At 43.6% G+C, this 22,752-nt stretch overlaps 1 protein-coding gene across 5 annotated transcripts in view; it reads right to left on the minus strand.

Annotated features, from left to right (window-relative positions):
• Positions 1–2,873: 2,873 nt before the first annotated feature.
• kcnab2a (potassium voltage-gated channel subfamily A regulatory beta subunit 2a) overlaps positions 2,874–22,752 on the minus strand; it is a 134,755-nt gene continuing 114,876 nt past the window's right edge. For all 5 annotated transcript variants that reach the window (XM_029775181.1, XM_029775182.1, XM_029775180.1 and 2 more), the window contains 10 exons: positions 17,278–17,322; positions 15,884–15,928; positions 15,304–15,347; positions 14,610–14,696; positions 13,467–13,552; positions 13,040–13,160; positions 10,513–10,607; positions 9,146–9,266; positions 7,617–7,705; positions 2,874–6,868 (listed from right to left, as the gene is read on the minus strand). In XM_029775181.1, coding sequence (XP_029631041.1) covers positions 6,779–6,868; positions 7,617–7,705; positions 9,146–9,266; positions 10,513–10,607; positions 13,040–13,160; positions 13,467–13,552; positions 14,610–14,696; positions 15,304–15,347; positions 15,884–15,928; positions 17,278–17,322 — 823 coding nt within the window. In that variant the 3' untranslated portion in view covers positions 2,874–6,778. The remainder of the gene's footprint in view (positions 6,869–7,616; positions 7,706–9,145; positions 9,267–10,512; positions 10,608–13,039; positions 13,161–13,466; positions 13,553–14,609; positions 14,697–15,303; positions 15,348–15,883; positions 15,929–17,277; positions 17,323–22,752) is intronic.

The raw sequence follows: 22,752 nt of genomic DNA on the forward strand, positions 1-22,752 counted from the left end.
CTTAAAGTGGCCTTATGGACAGATACTCCAATCTCCGCTGTGGAGCTTTGCAGCTCCTTCAGGGTTATCTTTGGTCTCTTTGTTGCCTCTCTGATTAATGCCCTCCTTGCCTGATCCGTGAGTTTTGGTGGGTGGCCCTCTGTTGGCAGGTTTGTTGTGGTGCCGTATTCTTTCCATTTTTTAATAATGGATTTGATGGTGCTCCGTGGGATGTTCAAAGTTTCAAATATTTTTTTATAACCCAACCCTGATCTGTACTTCACAACTTTGTCCCTGACCTGTTTGGAGAGCTCCTTGGTCCTCATGGTGCCGCTTGCTCGGTGGTGCCCCTTGCTTAGTGGTGTTGCAGACTCTGGGGCCGTTCGGAACAGGTGTATAAAGTTGAAGTTGGAAGTTTACATACACCTTAGCCAAATACATTTAAACTCAGTTTTTCACAATTCCTGACATTTAATCCTAGTAAAATTCCCTGTCTTAAGTCAGTTAGGACCACCACTTTATTTTAAGAACGTGAAATGTCAGAATAATAGTAGAATTATTTATTTCAGCTTATATTTCTTTCATCACATTCCCACAGGGTCAGAAGTTTACATACACTCAATTGGTATTTGGTAGCATTTTATTTAAATTGTTGAACTTGGGTCAAACGTTTCGGGTAGCCTTCCACAAGCTTCCCACAATAACTTGGGCTCATTTTGGTCCATTCCTCTTGACAGAGCTGGTGTAACTGAGTCAGGTTTATAGGCCTCCTTGCTCGCAGACGCTTTTTCAGTTCTGCCCACAAATGTTCTATAGGTTTGAGGTCAGGGCTTTGTGATGGCCACTCCAATACCTGGACTTTGTTGTCCGTTGCTTCAATATATCCACAAAATTTTCACTCCTCATGATGCCATCTATTTTGTGAAGTACACCAGTCCCTCCTGCAGCAAAAAACTCCCACAACATGATGCTGCCACCCCCGTGCTTCACGGTTTGGATGGTGTTCTTCGGCTTGCAAGCCTCCTCCTCAAAGCAGAAGACTTTTCTCCAAAAAGTACGATCTTTTGTCCCCAAACTGTAGTCTGGCTTTTTTATGATGGTTTTGAAGCAGTGCCTTCTTCTTTGCTGAGCGGCCTTTCAGGTTATGTCGATATAGGACTTGTTTTACTGTGGATAAAGATACTTTTGTACCTGTTTCCTCCAGCATCTTCACAAGGTCTTTTGCTGTTGTTCTGGGATTGATTTGCACTTTTCGCACCAAAGTATGTTAATCTCTAGGAGACAGAAGGCGTCGCCTTCCTGAGCGGTATGATGGCTGCGTGGTCCCATGGTGTTTATACTTGCGTACTATTGTTTGTACTGATGAACATGGTACCTTCAGGCGTTTGGAAATTGCTCCCAAGGATGAACCAGACTTGTAGAGGTCTACAATATTTTTTATGTGGTCTTGGCTGATTTCTTTTGAGTTTCCCATGATGTCTAGCAAAGAGGGCACTGAAGGCACTTTGAAGGTAGGCCTTGAAATACATCCATAGGCACACCTCCAATTGCCTGAAAGTATGTCAATTAGCCTATCAGAAGCTTCTAAAGCCATGACATCATTTTCTGGAATTTTCCAAGCTGTTTAAAGGCACAGTCAACTTAGTGTATGTGAACTTCTGACCCACTGGAATTGTGATACAGTGAATTATAAGTGAAATAATCTTTCTGTAAACAATTGTTGGAAAAAGTACTTGTGTCATGCACAAAGTAGATGTCCTAACCGACTTGCGAAAAACTATAGTTTGTTAACAAGAAATTTGTGGAGTGGTTGAAAAACGAGTTTTAATGACTCCAACCTAAGTGTATGTAAACTTCCGACTTCAACTGTATATATACTGAGATCATGTGACATTTAGCTTGCACACAGGTGGACTTTAACTAATTATGTGACTTCTGAAGGTAATTGGTTGCACCACATCTTATTTAGGGGCTTCATAGCAAAGGGGGTGAAATACATATGCAAGCACCACTTTTTTTTTTTCTTCATTTCACTTCACCAATTTGGCCTATTTTGTTCATTACATGAAATCCAAATTAAAATCCATTTAAATTACAGGTTGTAATGCAATAAAATACGAAAAACACCAAGGGGGATGAATACTTTTGCAATGCACTGTATATATTTGCCGTTTTTTTCAGAGCAATAACTATACAAATGTGTTTAGTTTTACATCATATACAGTCAATTATTCTTTTGTATGTCATCTGCACTTATGAAGCCATTGAAGGCAAGACATCACCCATCAAAACCAATCCATGTATCTATATAGTGTAGGAGAATATGAAGAGTCCATATCATACATTGTAAAGCGCTTTGAGCACCTGAAAAAGTGCTTTATAAATTCAGTCCAGTATAATATGTCTATTGCAAGTTAATCTTGGTTAATCCGCTCAGATGTTCATAGTCTGTCCACCAGAGATACATTTTCAGTAAATGCAGTAGTTATGTTTGATGTACAGTATATGAATTGACTTGTTATACACGTTGGTGCTATTGTGCTTTAATCTACTGTATGTTGACCAGTAGATTAACTACATTCTGTTCAGTACATTTGTTTACGACAGTGTTTGATTGGGCAATTTTGATCCATATCCTCAACGTTTAGTTCTCCCCTTTGGATGGCAGTGAATCAGGAACCATATGACCCGAGCAGATAGTTGGCTCATCCCGGTAATATTATATAGTATTGTTTGTTTTTACATGTATAAAGTGCTCTTACATATATTTATATTTCTGTAGTATATACTGTATACAGGTCAAGACAATGGACAGGATTTTCTAATCAGGACACCCAGTTAATAACCCATAAGATAAAAACAATCAATCAATGAATGAAACAGACACATGGAAGTGTTATTTTTCAAATTCGTAATTTTTCATTGTCATTTTATTAAAGACCGAACCTGTACATTTTGTCTAAATTCAGATTCAAGCACAGTGCAGTTAGCAATGCCCGCAAATGAAAATAAACAAAGAATGAAAAGGCAGAGGTGATCACAACCATAACTATATACAAAAAGGTCAAACTATGTACATACAAGAGATATGACAATGCATACACAATACAAATAAATTGCTTATTTTTGTCAATCTTTACATTGATACAATATTAACAGAGGAAAATGCAGCATGGTCAAAGAAAAAAAATCCTCAGCTTTAAAGGCCAGAACGTAAACAAATGATCTCTAACATACAGCATTCTGTGAGATGAGTGTCATTAATCTGCAGGTCTAATGTCATAGCGGTCTGAGCTGATAGTAACATCAATACTATAATATGTTACAGTGGCTGTGTGGAGGGAGCACTGGACAGGGGATCAAAACACACTGCAACACAGAGACCCTAACCCTGCAATGATGAGTCTACTCACTAAACAGCCTGACTTGACACACACACACACACACACACACACACACACACACACACACACACACACACACACACACACACACACACACTAGACCACCAAGGGTGACAAGCAGGTACTCCTGAAAAGGCTTGAATGGACCAGGAGATGGTAGGAGCAGCCCAAGGAGTGCCAGTTCTACTGTGGACACATGCAGCCAACCTATACGGACAGTAGTTCATGTGGTGTATCAATGCTGTTTAAAGTCAAACACAGCAGGGACAACAACCTTTAGTAGGATATTACTATATTCACATCAAATTCTGCTAATAAAAATCCCTAATGCTTTACTAGTACTCATACTGCTTTCCTAGCCCAATATGCCAGTAAGGAGCAAGAAAATGTATGAGCTCTGTGGTTCTCATCACCCTCTACAGGGCAGCCTAGAGGTGCACTCAACACCATCCCAATTATCACCAGGCAAATCAGTGCACAGCTCTGTGCATGTACATGTCAAATTGAATTGATATTGTGACAAATACCACCAAAATACGTCCATGGAAAACACTCATCGTTGTGACAATGCCTTTTAGCTATTTTATTTACTAAACATTTGTGCTGAATGTTTTTCAGTCATTTCCCTGCTGAAGACAATAAGACAGAAAATCATGAACAAATATTAAACAGAGTTCTATTTTTTGGAGAAAACCACATTGGCCTTTTCTACTAATTCACTCAGACATACATTACCAGACACAGCAAATCAAATGTACACAGTTTATATTTAACTCATAGATGCTAAAACAAAGGAGCATTTGTTTCCACTATGCCAAGTATTTGTTGTCCGACCAGAGGGTCTAGCAAAGCATACACACCTCTTCACTTTGCCTGAGAAGCATTCAAACCTCACTCACCATTACATTTTGTCATACACACTGACACTACAGTACTATACAACTGTAATCATTGAATCTGAGAATGAGATGTTAGCGAGTATTCCTTATATTTCCACTTGTAAGCGTGCCCTTGCTTGTCAGAATAATCCCCATAGGCTGGGGGACGAGGGCTCATGCTGGAGGATGTATGTATCACATGCTCTCCACTTTGTCTCACAGTAAGAGGACCCAACAGCTAGAGAGTGAATACTGATCCAGGGCAGCGTCAGATGTCATCAGTGTGCAATGTATACGATTATTGAAAATGTATTGATTATCATCTGCCATCTGAAAATAAACGGATCATTCCATAAGTAGTGTACAATGCATGTGTACTGTATATGTGGGTGTAAGCATAGAACAGCATGGTCAAGTGATTATGCTGTACACGTGAAGAGAGTCCATAGATAATAAGCTAGATAGTATGCATTTTAAGTCGGTTGCTATACTCTTTCAACAAGCGACAGACACTTAGATATGTCGCTGAAAGATGTTGGAATATCTTTGGCTCAAGCCACGTGACAATGTCTTGGTTGGACATTGGACAGGTCCCCATCCACACATGAAAGAAAGACGTACACATTAAATACATCTAACTAACCAGGTATACAAACAAGTACACACATTCCCTGTTCCAATCCCTGAGCTGCTGACACAAACCAGCCTTTTCTTCCTAGTAAGCCTCGCACGCTTATGTCACATGTCAGTCTTCACTCTGATTGGGCAGGAACAGCTGCCACTAAAACCAATGAGTCTTTCCATATACCAGGGACTACTGTCTCAAGCCCTGATCATAACTTCGCCCTTTGTGCTGATCTTGTCCATGATCTGACTGTGTCCACATTTTCTGAAATAGATCTACACATGGTATTAAAATGTGTCTCATATCCGTCTACTGTGTCCACAGATTTCCTGGTCCCTCCCTGTATGTAAATGATTTGACAGTTATTCTTTCAAAATAATATGTATTCATTTTAAAACACATATTGATTTCATAGGTCAATGTTGTCACCTGTCAATGATTTTAAAAAGCGGAATAATGATAATTTAAATGGTTTCTCTTTCCAGATCTGTACACACTTTTAAGATATCCAGACACAATGCGTGCCTGACTACCTCTGGAGTTGGTCAGGAAGATCACAATGCGCTTGGACAAGATCAGGACAAAGGATTCATATCACAACGAGGCATAAACGAGGCTCAAGACCAGTCTGTGCCCTGATGGCCAATGGCAGCTATGGGCCTGCCGTCTCAGCCCAGCACAGCTCAAAATGAGCCTAAATAAGGCAACACACACACACATACTGAGCACAATTTAGGTAATGTGCCATTTTCATGAGAATGTGCTCTGAAATGACTAATAAAGAGGTCTGTAAAACTGACTGAGTAGCACAATTAAGACCATTACGTCTGATGCAGTTACTGTAAAACATCAGAAAGTAACACTGCCACACAAAGGTAAATACAGATACAGCCATCATTTTACATGGCCAGTAATTAACCCTTTCTATGGCAATCAAACACAAGCCTGCTCAAGGTTCCTATTGACAGATGACAGGCCTGGCGCACGAGAGGAGCAGAGTTCAGAGCAGAGCTAAATCCTTCCACTAGGGGGCAGCCCTACACCCTGCTCCACCTGGCTGGTGCAGTAGTGCAGCTCAGAGGTGGGACTCAGACTAGGGGTCAGTCAGAGCACCAGGATCAAGCCTGGCAGAACCAGCACTGTGGAGACCAGACTGACTGAGGGGAACAGATAGGAAATTGAAACAGAGGAGATTCTGATTCTACACTGAAATGACTGACCATCTGTGAGATGGTTGAGTTATTTCATCCTCTCTCATGTTCAACAACCTCTCAATGACTGAACTGTACAATACTAAAGTGCTGATTGTTCTGCCTGCAAGGAGGCTAGTACACAGATTATGTAGACAACAAAAATAAAACAGATGTTTCAGAGAAACTGTTATGGACATGTACAGGCAACTGGAAACAGAACTCCAAAAAACAAATGTGTTGCTATACATGTGCAACAGAGTATTTGTTGTATATTTGTATAAACTTAAATTCCATTGGTAAGCATTCAGTATTTAGATATTATTCCCCCAAAAATAAAATAATATCTATCTGCCAAGCAAGCGTGTGCTTTTTTATTTATTTTTAGAAATATTTTCTTCGGTTTTTAAACTGCAGCTTCGGCTGAATTGTATGTATAACGGATTCATCTAGTTAACCCCTGTTCTCTGTATTTGTTTCTATCTATCCTTCTTTCCATTGCGGAGGTCACGTATCTATTTTATCATCCTTTTCTTTTGCCTGTAAGTCTAAATGATGCTCCCCAGGGTGGCCGAGGTGGGGCCAGACTCATGCGCCGGGGTCTCATTCAGTAAAGCTCAAGCAAACAGAGGATCAGGCTAAGGTGGGGCATGGACCTCCGCTGCAGCCCTGGAGCAGCCCTGGAGCAGTCCTGGAGCAGCGTTAGGAACGGTAGTCCTTTTTACTGTACGGCTTGTTCCCCAGGATGCTATCTACCTCGTGTGTGATGGAGGAGGATAGTTTGGGAAGAACCTGCAGGAGAAATTACAGATACATTGAAGGAAACAGAGAAGGCAAGACGTAGTGGTTCACTTGTAAAGATTGCACATACTTTGTACCATTTGTATATATAGTATTGTATGTTGCCCCTGGTAATGTGGACATAACATTTGGAAACTAAATATCAAATGCACTGAGGGAGACCACACATATGCTGAACACACACGCAAAAGCCCACACACACAAAGTACAGCCGTTACAGCTCTTGAACACAATGCCACACTGAATGTAGTACATAATAAATAAGAACACATAGAAGGTTCTGGTTCACAAATCCCACTTCCACTGAAATTTGAAATGTTTTGCTTTATAAAAAGGGCCATAAGGGAGAGCCATTTTAGGAATGTGACATCATTGTTATGGACTCGAAGAGGGTGGCATTTTGAACCAATTAAAAATGTTGATTGATTATCAAAACTCATTGACAAATCATGCAAATCTACACACGTTCTCTTGCTCAGACACACCCACCTGGACCCTCACTGTGTGGTCTCACCTGGACCCTCACTGTGTGGTCTCACCTGGACCCTCACTGTGTGGTCTCACCTGGACCCTCACTGTGTAGTCTCACCTGGACCCTCACTGTGTGGTCTCACCTGGACCCTCACTGTGTGGTCTCACCTGGACCCTCACTGTGTGGTCTCACCTGTACCCTCACTGTGTGGTCTCACCTGTACCCTCACTGTGTGGTCTCACCTGTACCCTCACTGTGTGGTCTCACCTGTATTGCTCCTATATTCTCCATCAGCTGGTCGGTGCTGGACGCCCCCAATAGGACGGAGCTCACCCCTTCGTTCCGTAGGCACCACGCTGTAGGGGACGGGTAAACAGCAATGACACCCCAATATACTACACAAACAAGTCTTTCTCTCCCACATAACCCTGTCCCTCCCCACCACTGCCTCAAACATACTAAACACATATAGACCTCCTAACACAAACATGCTAGACACATGTACTGTATAACACTGCCTCATATGTGTCACAAACACCTAATCATGTCTCTCCACAAAAATATAACTACTAGACTTGCACCCCAGACACAACACAAACACACACAATAACCATAACCTACCCTTCCTGAACATACACACCCAAAACACAACCCCACCTGTCTTCACTAATCTAGACATGGAGATGTGATATTGTCTAAAATGATCAGTGTACTTCTGTACGGAGACGTTATGCCAGTGTGTTCACACCCTGTGTGGGATGAAAACCTCCAGACACACTGGTGATGAGACAGTCCACTTCCAGGAACAGGTCTGACCCACCAAATCTCAGCTTTCCCAGGATTTAACTTCAAAACCAAGGATCCTCATGACAGGATGGGATGGGTGTAGTAGATTACATGTATATGTCAAACAGATGACAGGGATTATTCACTCACTGGCCAAGGCTGCGTTTTTGCGTTCAATTGAACGAAAACAATTCTGTAGTGAACGGCCAGTTGAAAAACGAGGAGGGTTTGCGTTGTGGGTTGTAGCATAGCCACTGCCCCCTTTAAATACGACCCTCATTGCTTCAAGCCACACCTCGCCACACCCACCAAACAGGAGAAATGTAACTCAAAGTCTGTTCAAGATCATACCAGAACGTTTTGGGGAAAGGTGTCGTTTAGTACAAACTGTTCCGCAATGTAGCAAACGTTCAAGCGAACTGAACGCACCTTAAGCCAATGCCATCTATGACATCACACAGCTACTTTAAACATACAACAGCCCTAAAGCTAGGATATCAAGTGTGTAAAATAACAGGCTCTAGGAGGTATTTTTTTCCAATGTAGCGACTCTTGGGTGACAGAATGAATGGTGGTCCCGGGACAGTCTCCCTCTCTCATCTGCCACGCTTTAATAGTCCTCCACAGAGCTGGGAATCTGTCAACAGGTTCCTTCCACCTCGCCCCATTCGGCTCAGATTTATGTCTGGGATTCCATGTTACTGCTGACGTGGGGAATAGGGACACTTGCTCGTCGTATATATACACACACAACACACACACACCAGTGCACGCGACAGTAAACTCACCAACAGAATCAGTTATTACCACTGGCTTGATGAAACCTGACTTGGGTTTAGGAAAAGCATCCTGGCTGCTCTAGCATCTAAGAACTAGTTTACCACAAACAGACATACAACACAATACAGACAAACATTCTCACACACAAACCAACAGCTGATAACCACCAGAGGGACGAGGAACGGACAGACAGACAGAGAGAGAGAGAGCGGCAGTGTGTGTCGGCGTACCGATGGCGAGCTGGGGCAGAGTGCAGCCCAGCCGCTCCGCGATTGCCTGCAGCTCTTTCAACTTTGCCTGCTGACGCCGGCCCTCCTCGCTCAAGATCTTGTCCTTCAACCACTGGTAGCCCTGTTGAAACAGCACACCTGCTAAAAAACACAGCCCTGCCCAACATTGAGGCACTGCACCACCTGTGTCGAGCAGGGCCTGCTTTTAAACACGTGGCTCTGTTTGGTAGACCAGGGCCTGCTTTTAAACACGTGACTCTGTTTGGTAGACCAGGGCCTGCTTTTAAACACGTGACTCTGTTTGGTAGACCAGGGCCTGCTTTTAAACACGTGACTCTGTTTGGTAGACCAGGGTCTGGTTGTCAACACTCTTCTATTGTACAGCCCCCAGCAGGCAGAGAGGAGGAGGACCCTCTCTGGCTCATCTCTACCTGGTCAACTCTGGCTTATCTCTCACATTTCACACAAATACAGTGCAAACACACATTTGTTCCAGGATATAAATAAATGTATAATTCTTGTTGCGATTGTGTATAATTCCTTCTAAACACTAAGACAATTGTTATTTTGCAAATATATGAATGTACAGTCAACATATTTCAACAGGCTAAAAGCAACCTTGACAAAGGGATTTCATTTCCTGTGTAATAGCCTGTGTAATCCAATTACAAGATCAGGAACAAGCAACCCATCAGTGATTGGATCAGCCACCCACACTGTCGTTGATCAGGCGCCAACACCACAACATACGAATTAATGATCCGTATGCAAAGCTCTACTCGGGAGAACATTATCCACGTAGTTAGATGGAGAAATGGTTTCCTTAACTGTACAGGGTTAAAAGACCATAGCAACCCTGCATGCCTCTACAACAACACAGGCACAGAGTAAGCCCTAGTTTCTGAATTTGTGATGCAGTATATGCATGTTGCTGCCATTTGATCTCTGTGTGTGTGTGTGTGCACATGCCTCTTGTGTGTGTGTGTGTGTGTGTGTGTGTGTGTGTGTGTGTGTGTGTGTGTGTGTGTGTGTGTGTGCATGCACGTGCCTCTGTGTGTGTGTGAAATGTGAGATAAGATGCTTGTTGACACCACCAAATAACTGCTGGTGGTAGAGTTGCTACAGAGTTGGTAAACAGAATGGATACACAGAGTTGGTACACAGAGTATGCCGTCACAGGGCACTCAAAAACAAACACATCTAGGAGACACCAAGTTCTAGAACCTGAAAGACACAGAAAACAGCCGTTAAGACAGGAACCAGCCAGGATAAGAAGAGGGCTGGGAGAGAAGAGGGGCTGACATGAGACCAAAGGAGAAACCAAAGAGGTGAACAGGGGGGCAGGAGAGGGGTGGGGGTAACGCTACCTTAAGAGAGGCGCGGGAGTAAGGTGGTACCCCACTGTCGTATTTCCCTGAGATGATCCCACAGGCCAGCGGTGACCATGTCATCGCCCCCACACCTGAAAACATGGGAACATTGGGTCAGCGCCGTCACCATCACCACTCAGTCCAAATATACTGTTCCGTCGTCCAAAAATTGGAGACAGGACAGCATCCGGTATTTACCAAGAAAAGCACAAAATTGACAAAGAAACCTTTGGTAGAGGTAGCATACTTATATCTACTCAATCATAGAATTACATATTAGAGTTACAGTTGAAGTCGGAAGTTTACATACACCTTAGCCAAATACAATTAAACTCAGTTTCACAATTCCTGACATTTAATCCTAGTACAAATTCCCTGTCTTAGCTCAGTTAGGATCACCACTTCATTTTAAGAATGTGAAATATCAGAATAATAGTAGAGAGAATTATTTATTTCAGCTTTTATTTCTTTCATCACATTCCCAGTGGGTCAGAAGTTTACATACACTCAATTACTATTTGGTAGCATTGCCTTTAAATTGTTTAACTTAGGTCAAACCTTTCAGGTAGCCTTCCACAAGCTTCCCACAATAAGTTGGTGAATTTTGGCACATTCCTCCTGACAGAGCTGGTGCAACTGACTCAGGTTTGTAGGCCTCCTTGCTCGCACACGCTTTTTCAGTTCTGCCCACAAATATTCTATGGGATTGAGGTCAAGGTTTTGTGATGCATGCTTGGGGGTCATTGTCCATTTGGAAGACCCATTTGCGACCACGCTTTAACTTCCTGACTGATGTCTTGAGATGTTGCTTCAATATATCCGCATAATTTTCATTCCTCATGATGCCATCTATTTTGTGACGTGCACCAGTCCCACCTGCAGCAAAGCACCCCCACAACATGATGCTGCCACCCACGTGCTTCACAGTTGGGATGGTGTTCTTCGGCTTGCAAGCGTCTGCCTTTTTCCTCCAAACATAACGATGGTCATTATGGCCAAACAGTTCTATTTTCGTTTCATCAGACCAGAGGACATTTCTCCAAAAAGTACAATCTTTGTCCCCATGTGCAGTCTGTTTTTTTTTTATGGCGGTTTTGGAGCAGTGGTTTCTTCCTTGCTGAGCGGCCTTTCAGGTTATGTCGATAAAGGACTCGTTTTACTGTGGATATAGATACTTTTGTACCCGTTTCCTCCAGCATCTTCACAAGGTCCTGTGCTGTTGTTCTGGAATTGATTTGCTCTTTTCGCACCAAAGTACGTTCACCTCTAGGAGACAGAAAGCGTCTCCTTCCTGAGTGGTATGACGGCTGCGTGGTCCCATGGTGTTTATACTTGCGTACTATTGTTTGTACAGATGAACGTGGTACCTTCAGGCATTTGGAAATTGCTCCCAAGGATGAACCAGACTTGTGGAGGTAAACAATTTTTTTTCCTGAGGTCTTGGCTGATTTGTGATACAGTGAATTATAAGTGAAATAAATTGTCTGTCAACAATTGTTGGAAAAATTACTTGTGTCATGCACAAAGTAGATGTCCTAACCGACATGCCAAAACTATAGTTTGTTAACAAGAAATTTGTGGAGTGGTTGAAAAACGAGTTTGAATGACTCCAACCTAAGTGTATGTAAACTTCCGATAACTGTATAATAATGATACTATACTGAACAGAAATATAAACGCAACCTGAAACAATTTCAAAGATTTTACTGAGTTACAGTTCGTATAAGGAAACCAGTCAAATGAAATAAATTCATTAGGCCCTAATCTATGGATTTCCCATGACTGGGTAGGGGTGCAGCCATGGGTGGGCCTGGATGGGGAACGTACCGCCAAATTCTGACATATTCTCTAAAACAACATTGTAGGCACCTTATGGTAGAGACATTCTCTGGCAACAGCTCTGGTGGACATTCCTGCAGTCAGCATGTCAATTGCACGCTCCCTCAAAACTTGAGATAACTGTGGCATTGTGTTGTGTGACAAAACTGCACAGTTTAAAGTGGCCTTTTATTGTCCCCAGCACAAGGTGCACCTGTGCAATGATCATGCTGTTTAATCAGCTTCTTAATATACCACACCTGTCATGTGGATGTATTATCTTGGCAAAGGAGAATTGCTCACTAACAGGGCTGTAAAGAAATTTGTGCAAACATTTTAGAGAAATAAGCTTTTTGTGCATTTGAACAATTTCAGGTATTTTTTATTTCAGCTCATGAAACATGGGACCAACACTTTACATGTTGTGTTTATATTTTCGTTCAGCATAATCATTTAAAAAGGTAGACTCAGCTAAATGACATTTGCTACGAGTGGCACCGCAGATATTGTGATGAGCAAGATGCAAGACAAAGTCACAAACAGTATCTGCGCATGTGCAGGAGCTTGCTTCATTTTTAACTTTGCGTTTTAAGGCTCTTATTTGTTGCAGAAATTGACCCACTATGCTGTTTACTTTGTTCATCTATGTCATATTGCTGAGTCTACCTTTAATAGCCATCTCAGTGTCCAGACCAGCTCCACTCACCTATCTTATGGAAGAGCTCTGGCAGCTGCACCTCTACCTTCTCCCTCTGGAACATGTGGTACTCAGCCTGCTCACAGATTGGAGGGATCTGGTTGAACTGCCGCGCCACAGAGTACGCTTCCTACAGGACACACAGGGAAAAGCAGCGGTTAGCCTGAAGAGTACTGTACAGTAGGCACTGGCTAATCAAAGCATGAACAATTTCAGGGATTTTTTATTTCAGCTCAAGAAACATGAGACCAACACTTTACATGTTGGTCCCATGTTTGTGATGCCAATCAATCAATATTATGAAGTCATGGTCAGAATATGTCACAGTCAATGAGAGGATGTTATAGTGGTGTCATGTCATTGCAGGTGGTGAGACGGTCTGGGCAGAATGATGACTGGAAGGAGAGGAGGCTGTTTGTGTGTGTGTTTGTCTCACCATGATCTCCATGGGGCTCCAGCGGGATGTGCCCCAGTACATGGCCATGCCCTGGTTGATCACATGGGTCATCGCCCGCACCGTCTCTGTCAATCAAAAATAATACACATGCACACACTACAATGAGCAGAGAGACAAATGCTGTGTAGCGAACTGTTCTGATCCAAAGTCAGTCAGACATGAGCAAGTCATTTACAGTTTGCCCGATGGCCATGTTTGAGCTTGTGTGCAACAAAAACAGAAAGCGCAAACACAATGAGGATGAGAGAGAAAGAGAGAAAGAGAGAGAGTAAAAGAGTGATTAGGAGAGCCTATAACATTAACACAGCAGCAGCACTCTCTCCCTCTCTCTGTTCTGTCCTCAGGCTAGTGACAGAGGTGCACCAGATGGCCAGTACTTCAGGTACAGGTTCAAACCTTTGCCTGTGAACTACTGCAGTTTATCAACTGTTGAACTCCTAAAAGGGCAGATGGGTAAAACAAAAGAAATGGATAAATCCAAAGCTCATGCATTTTCTTTTTTACATACCAGCTATCCCTGGTTCAAGAGAGGCAGAAATAGAATGACAGGAGTAATGTTAGGTACAACAACAGCGGAGATGGTCTGTGTCAGGGCAGAGTAACAGTAAGAGTCTGAGGGTGTTGTAACCGTCCTACTGTAGCACGGCCCATAGAGGACAGATGAATACTGTATGACAGTGTGAGAACACAGAGTACTCGGTCATTTAAAGGTCTTCTGCAGACTTCTCTCCAACATTCTATAGGACCGTGCAGTTCGAGTTATAAAACAATGTGTTGTAAAACAACACATTTCACTGCACCTATCCGGTGTACAGCATGTGACAATAAAACATATATTACATAAAAAATAAAAATAAAAAGATTTGTGTTATTTTTTGCTCCAGCAGTTTTTCCCTCAAATGTAACATTCCCCAGGGCATTGGGAAGCAAGCCAGCAGGGAAGGATGGGGTGAAATGAGGACATAGTTTCATGCACTACACAGAAACATATAGCCTAGTGAGTTAGGATGGACATAGGCATGTCAGAGAAGCTCATGGGATGGAGAGAACCCAGCAGGAGAATAGAGAAGAGGCAGACAGCAGAAGCCAGTGACCGAGACGGACCAAGATGTTCCTCCTTACCTTCCATGGGAGTGTTGGGGTCCGGTCTGTTTGCAAACACCACGTCCACATACTCTAGCTGTAGTCTCTCCAGTGAGGCCTTTAAACCTACAACCACATGCATCACAGCCACAGTTACACACACTATTATTGTTCAGGGACATGGTTGCAGTCATATCTTATTGAGTGTACTATTGCGAGTACAGCCCAACTGATGTTTTTTGGGGTCTGATGCCAATTAACATTTTTGGGGGGCAAAACTTAACAATACCGATATATCTGCAGATATACTGTTTTACGCTGGGGAAATAATTGTTGACTATTTTCCCACAATGAATTATCATAAATTGCATATCAAAAGAGCAATTGTCAAAGATATATGCCTTAAATGTTGCTTTATTACATTGTGACATGAATGACATCGTGAGACTGGCTGCAAGTGTTCAGATAAACATGAGATTCCCTTTCCCCCCCTGTGCTCTAATTGCGAGGTAGTGCTCAATATTGCAGGTAGAATTTTCAAATAATGTGATTCTAATAAGGTGTTATTTTTCAGAGAAAAGAGGAACTAGGATCTTTCTCAGCAAGACTCCTAACCCCCAAGAGAGTCTCTTCTCCCTGGAGCCAAAATGACTAATCAGGATGTTGTTTGATGCAATGTCAGCATTTAATTTCTCATTCTGCCCGTGATCAAGGACAGGATGAGCTTACTTACCTTCTATAATGTGTTTTCGGGACAACCCTCTTTCAGTCTCTGCTCTATGGATCAAAAACATATTCCAGAATCAGTTGAATTACAGCAGAGAGCCACAGCAAGGCTTCATTTTCTTTTTATCATATCATTCAGTCCATTTCAGTAACATCCCAATATATACATTTCAGCTTGACTAAAAGCCCATTATAAACTGGGTGGTTCGAGCCCTAAATGCTGATTGGCCGACAGCCGTGATATATCAGACTGTATACCACGGGTATGACAAACCATGTCTTTTTACTGCTCTAATTACTTTGGTAACCAGTTTATAATAGCAATAAGTCACCTCAGGGGTTTGTGGTATATGACCAATATAACACACCCCGTCGGGCCTTATTGCTTGATTATAACATCAGCATGGATTACACATAATCACATTAACCAGAGGGCCACCGGGAGGGAGGGAGAAACTCTCTGCATGGCATTACATATATACTCTATTACAGTGCCAATCACAGTGCCAATCACTCACACATTACACACATTACAAACAGCAGCATACTTCTCATTCAGACTCACAACCAGAGAAGAGACAACATACTTTCCACCCCAGAAGATCTTTGTTGTGATCACCAGACTGGAACGTCTACATGAGAAGGGGGAGAAAACCCATTACATGTGAGACCACACAGAACATATATAGACAATGAAGCACAGAGAGTGTTCCAAGGTTCTCTGGTTGACATCACAGCGAGGGTGTTCCAAGGTTCTCTGGTTGACATCACAGCGAGGGTGTTCCAAGGTGCTCAGGTTGACATCACAGAGAGGGTGTTCCAAGGTGCTCAGGTTGACATCACAGCGAGGGTGTTCCAAGGTGCTCAGGTTGACATCACAGCTAGAGTGTTCCAAGGTGCTCTGGTTGACATCACAGCGAGGGTGTTCCAAGGTGCTCTGGTTGACATCACAGAGAGGGTGTTCCAAGGTGCTCTGGTTGACATCACAGCGAGGGTGTTCCAAGGTGCTCTGGTTGACATCACAGCGAAGGTGTTCCAAGGTGCTCTGGTTGACATCACAGAGAGGGTGTTCCAAGGTGCTCTGGTTGACATCACAGCGAGGGTGTTCCAAGGTGCTCTGGTTGACATCCCAGCGAGGGTGTTCCAAGGTGCTCTGGTTGACATCCCAGCGAGGGTGTTCCAAGGTGCTCTGGTTGACATCACAGAGAGGGTGTTCCAAGGTGCTCTGGTTGACATCACAGCGAGGGTGTTCCAAGGTGCTCTGGTTGACATCACAGCGAGGGTGTTCCAAGGTGCTCTGGTTGACATCACAGCGAGGGTGTTCCAAGGTGCTCTGGTTGACATCACAGAGAGAGTGTTCCAAGGTGCTCTGGTTGACATCACAGAGAGGGTGTTCCAAGGTGCTCTGGTTGACATCACAGAGAGGGTGTTCCAAGGTGCTCTGGTTGACATCACAGAGAGGGCAGAGTGCCGGGCTGGAAATAGTGTGGTGGAATCTGGAGGTGATGGTTTTCGTGCCATGAGCTGTTATGTTATGATTAGATGTTATGATTGGCAGGATGACTAATCGCAACACACCCTTTAGGTAACCACATACTGCACATACACAAAGGAGATACAACACTGCCATGGGGCAGTTATCTTGACCTGGCCTGGCCCGGGGTCAAACCAGTGACCAGTACAGTACAGCGTGCACACACACACACGGGTTGATGAGGTAAAAGAGTGGGTAAAGGAGACGCTTTCATTCCATTATTCAGTAGCTTTGAGGGACACAAGAGCAGGAGCACGGCCATGGCTCTGCTGCCTGCCTGACTCCATTCACCTTTTATCTCTCTCTGCCTGCTTGCCGGTGCACAGTGGACTACACCACACTGCTCACTTCCCTTCCAATAAGGCAGAGCAGTTATCAGGAGAGGGAGAGTGACGGCGCGGAAATGAAACATGGCTCATTATGAGAGTAACCTCCGTACGAACATACCTCCATCCTTTCTTCTTTATGACGTTCCCCAGCACAACCTCAGCCCTGAGAGAGTGAGGGAGAGAGAGATCAGATCATGGGTATGGTCAACTAACAACTACACATACCATGATGCAAAAGAAAACAGAACAGCCTTTGAAAAAGAAGATATCACAATGTGTGGTGGTAACTCTTAACAACCCTTCCCAGTGTCTCTACAGACTTATAACAAAGCCCTCCTGCAGCATGTGGAGTTAAACTCAGTGAACTGGCTGGTACGGCTGGTGTGTAACAGGCTCCATCTCAATCAGTCATTAGCAGCAGCGGGGGTGCCAATTAGGCCCAACGTGGCCTCCATTAGGGCTGGGATGACTCCTGTCACTGGGAGGGAGGAAGGGAGCGCCGGTCTACAAGGCTAACAAATGTCATGTTTTCCTGTAATGTGAATTCTGTGTACTGTATGGCAAGCACAAAGTGGCTGAGCTCCCCCTCTCTGTCTCTGTACCCCCTCTCTCTGCTTCTCTTTCCCTTATCCCTCTCTCCCCCTCCCCATCAGAACTCTCTCTGCCTGTGTGCGCAGCCTGCTGGTTTGAGCAGAGGGAGCGGAGAGGGAGAGGGAGGGCAATTTCTGGAAGGCTCATGCCATCAATGTTCCCTCTAAGCTGTGCGCACGCTCAGTAGTACCGAGACTGCAACGCTGCTCCACGGGACTGCCGTGCAAAAATATCAGCCCACAGAGAGAAGAACGAGATTGAACTTCACTCAACTTTCTAGAGCAGGCCTCCCGAGTGGCTCAGTGGTCTAAGGCACTGCATCGCAGTGCTAGTTGTGCCACTAGAGATTCTGGGTTAGAATCTAGGCTCTGTCGCAGCCGGCCACAACCGGGAGACCCATGGGCCGGTGCACAATTGGCCCAGCGTCGTCCGGGTTAGAGGAGGGTTTGGCCGGCAGGGATGTCCTTGTCCCATCGCGCACTAGCGACTCCTGTGGCGCGCCGGGCGCATTGCAGGCTGACATGGTCGCCAGGTGCACGGTGTTCCCTCCGACACATTGGTGCGGCTGGCTTATGGGTTAAGTGGGCATTGTGTCAAGAAGCAGTGCGACTTGGTTGGGTTGTGTTTCGGAAGACGTACGGCTCTTGACCTTCGCCTCTCCCAAGTCCGTACGGGATTTTGCAGCAATGAGACAAGACTAACTACCAATTGGATACCACAAAATTGGGGAGAATGGGGTAAAAAAATATATAAATAAAAATACATTATAGAGCAGTGGTCACCAACGGGTCGATCACGATCGACTGGTCGATGTCCAAGTCATTCCTAGTCAATCGCCAAACATTTCGGTAAAAAACCCAACAACAAAGCCTTGTGTTCCTACTTTGTTTTTATTAGTCTCAGGCTGTTGGCTGTAGGTGCACCTGATTCAGCTGCCCTGCGCTGGGTAGGCCATCTGTTGCCATTTTGAACCATTTCATGTGTCTGAAGGTACAAACTGACTTCCCGGCGGGCCCAGAGAGCAAATCAAGTGCACTATAGACCTACCGCTGGCCAATCAGATGGCTCAGATGACCGTGTCTGCAGTAACGTAGAAGGCATAAAAGAAAGCTACAGAAAGGTTGATACTGTGAGATTTCAAAATGTTTAAAACCATGACTAGAGAGACTGTCAACTTTATGAGTGAGTTCATGTTTAAGTTCTTCCTCAGCACTGTCAACACTTTGTATTCAACACTTTTACAAGCCATAAAATGCGAGTTCTTCCTATTTCTACGCAGAGCTACAACAAGCAGTGCATCAGTAATGAATGAGGAGGAAAGTGGATCTATAGGCTTGAGTTGTTATTATTAGCGGCTTGGGTCTTTTTTAATATCGAGGAATATTTCACTTTCTCTGTTCATAGGAGTAACATGAATTTGTGCACAATGCAGAAATAATGTGGTGTAACTTCAGTTTCGCCATCATCTGGAAGACGGTGTCACTTTTTGGTCAGTGTCAGTGGAGGAAAGGGAGAGCGGAGGGATGTTGAGAGACGGACCCTCAGTCTAATGCTCTCTCCCACATCTGAGACTGACCATCAGATGCAGGCACAATAAGCCCACAAAAAAATAAAAAAAATATGTAAATGTATGGTCACTCAGCTGTGCTTCACAAGTAATACAACAACGGATCTATTACCAGTATGATCATATAGGTTACTTCAAGTTTTGAAATATATATATTGTTAAATGGACTGAACAACAATGCATTGACAGTACTGACAAGCAAAGACAATATGCGGTGATAATGTACAGTAGGCCTAAAGCTCACTGCACAAACTTCATTGCTAAAGTACTGTTTTTAATTGGTTAATGTTCCATAGGCTTATGTTTTTTAAGTCATGTTAAAAAATAAAATCTGAGCGGTAGATCTCGGCTTGAATTTTGACTCAAAGTGATCTTGACTCAGAAAAGGTTGGTGACCACTGTTCGAGAGTTTGCCTTTACTGTGATCGAATCAACACGATATTAGCCACTTTCAATGCAACATACCGAAACAAAACAAACTATGCAAGAGATTGTTGTAGTAGTCAGGATGCATCGGAGTAGGATTCTTTGCATTGACATGCACTACTCAGCTCGTACTCTACATAGGCTGGTGCAGCATAAACAATCAGAGCTGCAGTATGCCTATATGCAAATAGACCATTGCCATATGTGGATCTGTGCCATTTACTTTGAACTGGACTGTGTTACAGCATGAGTGAGAGTGAGTAGATGCACTTGTTTTGAGATCAAAGCCAGAGCTTCATTTAACCACGTGGGCACATTTCTTCATATTCTTTGCTAGTTAGTGAGTTATTAGCCCAGTTATAGATCATTTGTAGTCAGCAATAGGGGAGGGACTGCTTCCTACAAGATTACAAAACATGTACATTTCTAGATTTTTTTGGTAAAGGGGCAGTGTTGTATTTTGAGACAGGCTTGAATAAGCTAAGTAGCCAATAGGTAGAGGGTAGCATAATCTGTCTGATTCTCTGTAATAATGGTATAGGAATAATAATGCATTTTATTTTGTGAAGTGATTTTTTGCAAACACCACAACATTTCCAGTCACCACCTTGTCTGAAGTGGATAAACAGGTTAATGTTTCTTTTGTTGTTTTTTCCCCCAAAAAGTCTCATGGAATGTAGGACTACATTGAACACAACACATTGGCTGCTACTGTAGGCTGAATGATGGAACAGATATTTCCATGTTAAAATGTTATGGGATGCATTTTCTCCATTGTTTTTGATGGTAGGCCACTCTGGTAGACCTACATTATGATCAAATAGTCACAGTAGCCTACTTGGCCACTGTTAAACTATAAATTAAAGCAGGTGCAGCCTCAGTGACCACAGTGAACGTGTGCTGGAAGTTGCACAGAATTTAGCAGACCTGGAATTAGCTCAGTGCTGAATATTTTTTGAGGGAACATTGGTGTGAAGAAGTGGGTTGTTAAAGCTAATGGGTGTACACCTACACTACAGTGTGTTTGTAAGCGTGTGTTGGTCAATACGCTAGCTGTCAGTCGATGTACTGTACAGTGTTCCCCTGTCAATATGTTTCAGTGACTTGGTCATAGTGCCAGGGAACAAACACACGTACTAACCCACAGAACCAGGCCATTAGCTGTAGCGGCCTGTACTAACCCACAGAACCAGGTCTTTAGCTGTAGCAGCCTGTATTAACCCACAGAACCAGGTCTTTAGCTGTAGCAGCCTGTACTAACCCACAGAACCAGGCCTTTAGCTGTAGCGGCCTGTACTAACCCACAGAACCAGGCCATTAGCTGTAGCGGCCTGTACTAACCCACAGAACCAGGCCTTTAGCTGTAGCGCCTGTACTAACCCACAGAACCAGGCCTTTAGCTGTAGCGGCCTGTACTAACCCACAGAACCAGGCCTTTAGCTGTAGCGGCCTGTACTAACCCACAGAACCAGGCCTTTAGCTGTAGCGGCCTGTACTAACCCACAGAACCAGGCCTTTAGCTGTAGCGGCCTGTACTAACCCACAGAACCAGGCCTTTAGCTGTAGCGGCCTGTACTAACCCACAGAACCAGGCCTTTAGCTGTAGCGGCCTGTACTAACCCACAGAACCAGGCCTTTAGCTGTAGCAGCCTGTACTAACCCACAGAACCAGGCCTTTAGCTGTAGCAGCCTGTACTAACCCACAGAACCAGGCCTTTAGCTGTAGCAGCCTGTACTAACCCACAGAACCAGGCCTTTAGCTGTAGCAGCCTGTACTAACCCACAGAACCAGGCCTTTAGCTGTAGCAGCCTGTACTAACCCACAGAACCAGGCCTTTAGCTGTAGCAGCCTGTACTAACCCACAGAACCAGGCCTTTAGCTGTAGCGGGGCTGCAGTTGGGAGCCTCTCTCCCGCTCTCTATCCACTCTACAAAACCAAAATGTTGACTTTGTGGCAACATCAACAGTGAGGCCACTAACACATAATTATCCACACATCTCGATTCAGTCCACTTTACTGAGTTTGACTGACGAGGTGCTCATATTACCAGAGCTGGTGCTTCACAGAGACCGTGTGAAAAGTGGTAAATATGTGCTCCTCTGTCTGCATTGATGTCCCTCTCTTCTGGTTTGTGTGCTGCACCTCGTGTAAAGCCTGTCAGTGCTGCAGTTTGCAGTAGGCTACAGGCTGTCAGGATTAGCACCCAAAGACATGCAGGGTTCTGACAGACTGTCAGGTCCATTTGCATGGCACACAGATCTGTCACTCTGTTGATCTGACAGTTCTAATGTCACCATTGTGTGGAATGATGGTAAAGGTCAACTTTATTTCCCTTGTTCTACAAGTCTGCCACCAGTACCTTATGTTGCAGTTTGATATGTCTCCTTTCCACAGCTCAGCTACAGAAGCCACATGTAGGTAAATATTCTAAATAGTGCTGAGTGATTAGCGCTTTTTGAGGTTGGGTCTGTTTCGGATAGATTATTAAAAAGTATTCACAATTTTCAATTTCGGTTTCGATAATGAAAAAAACAACATGAAATGCACTATGCATTATGTGGGTTGAATGTTGTAACAACACAGAATAAAACAATTAATACAAGTCCCATGATGGTAGTGACTGTTCATTACTGCTCACTTATTAACCATCATTTATTCACATTACTTTACTTAATACAACGTTGCACTTGTTGTGTATATTACATTTGTTTCATTTGATGACTATTACTTCATTCCAAGTCACCATCTCATCTCTATAGAGCTACTGCCTATGGTGTCTGACAAAATACACTATTTTAGTAGTTCTTCAAAGTAAACAAGGCATACATTTATAACTGCAGAATACCAACTATCAATAACTTAGTGTATTTTCTGGTAAATATTCCTTGCAAAGCAACTGCTCTCTATTGATCATGCATTCTTCTGTCTCTTATGTAGCAGGAGTCAAAGAAACACAGAACGGACAAGTAGGCACGCAATAGATTATGGTAGTTAATTATCACATTTT

Source organism: Salmo trutta, chromosome 14 (genome assembly GCF_901001165.1).
Source record: "Salmo trutta chromosome 14, fSalTru1.1, whole genome shotgun sequence".
NCBI lineage: Eukaryota > Metazoa > Chordata > Actinopteri > Salmoniformes > Salmonidae > Salmo > Salmo trutta.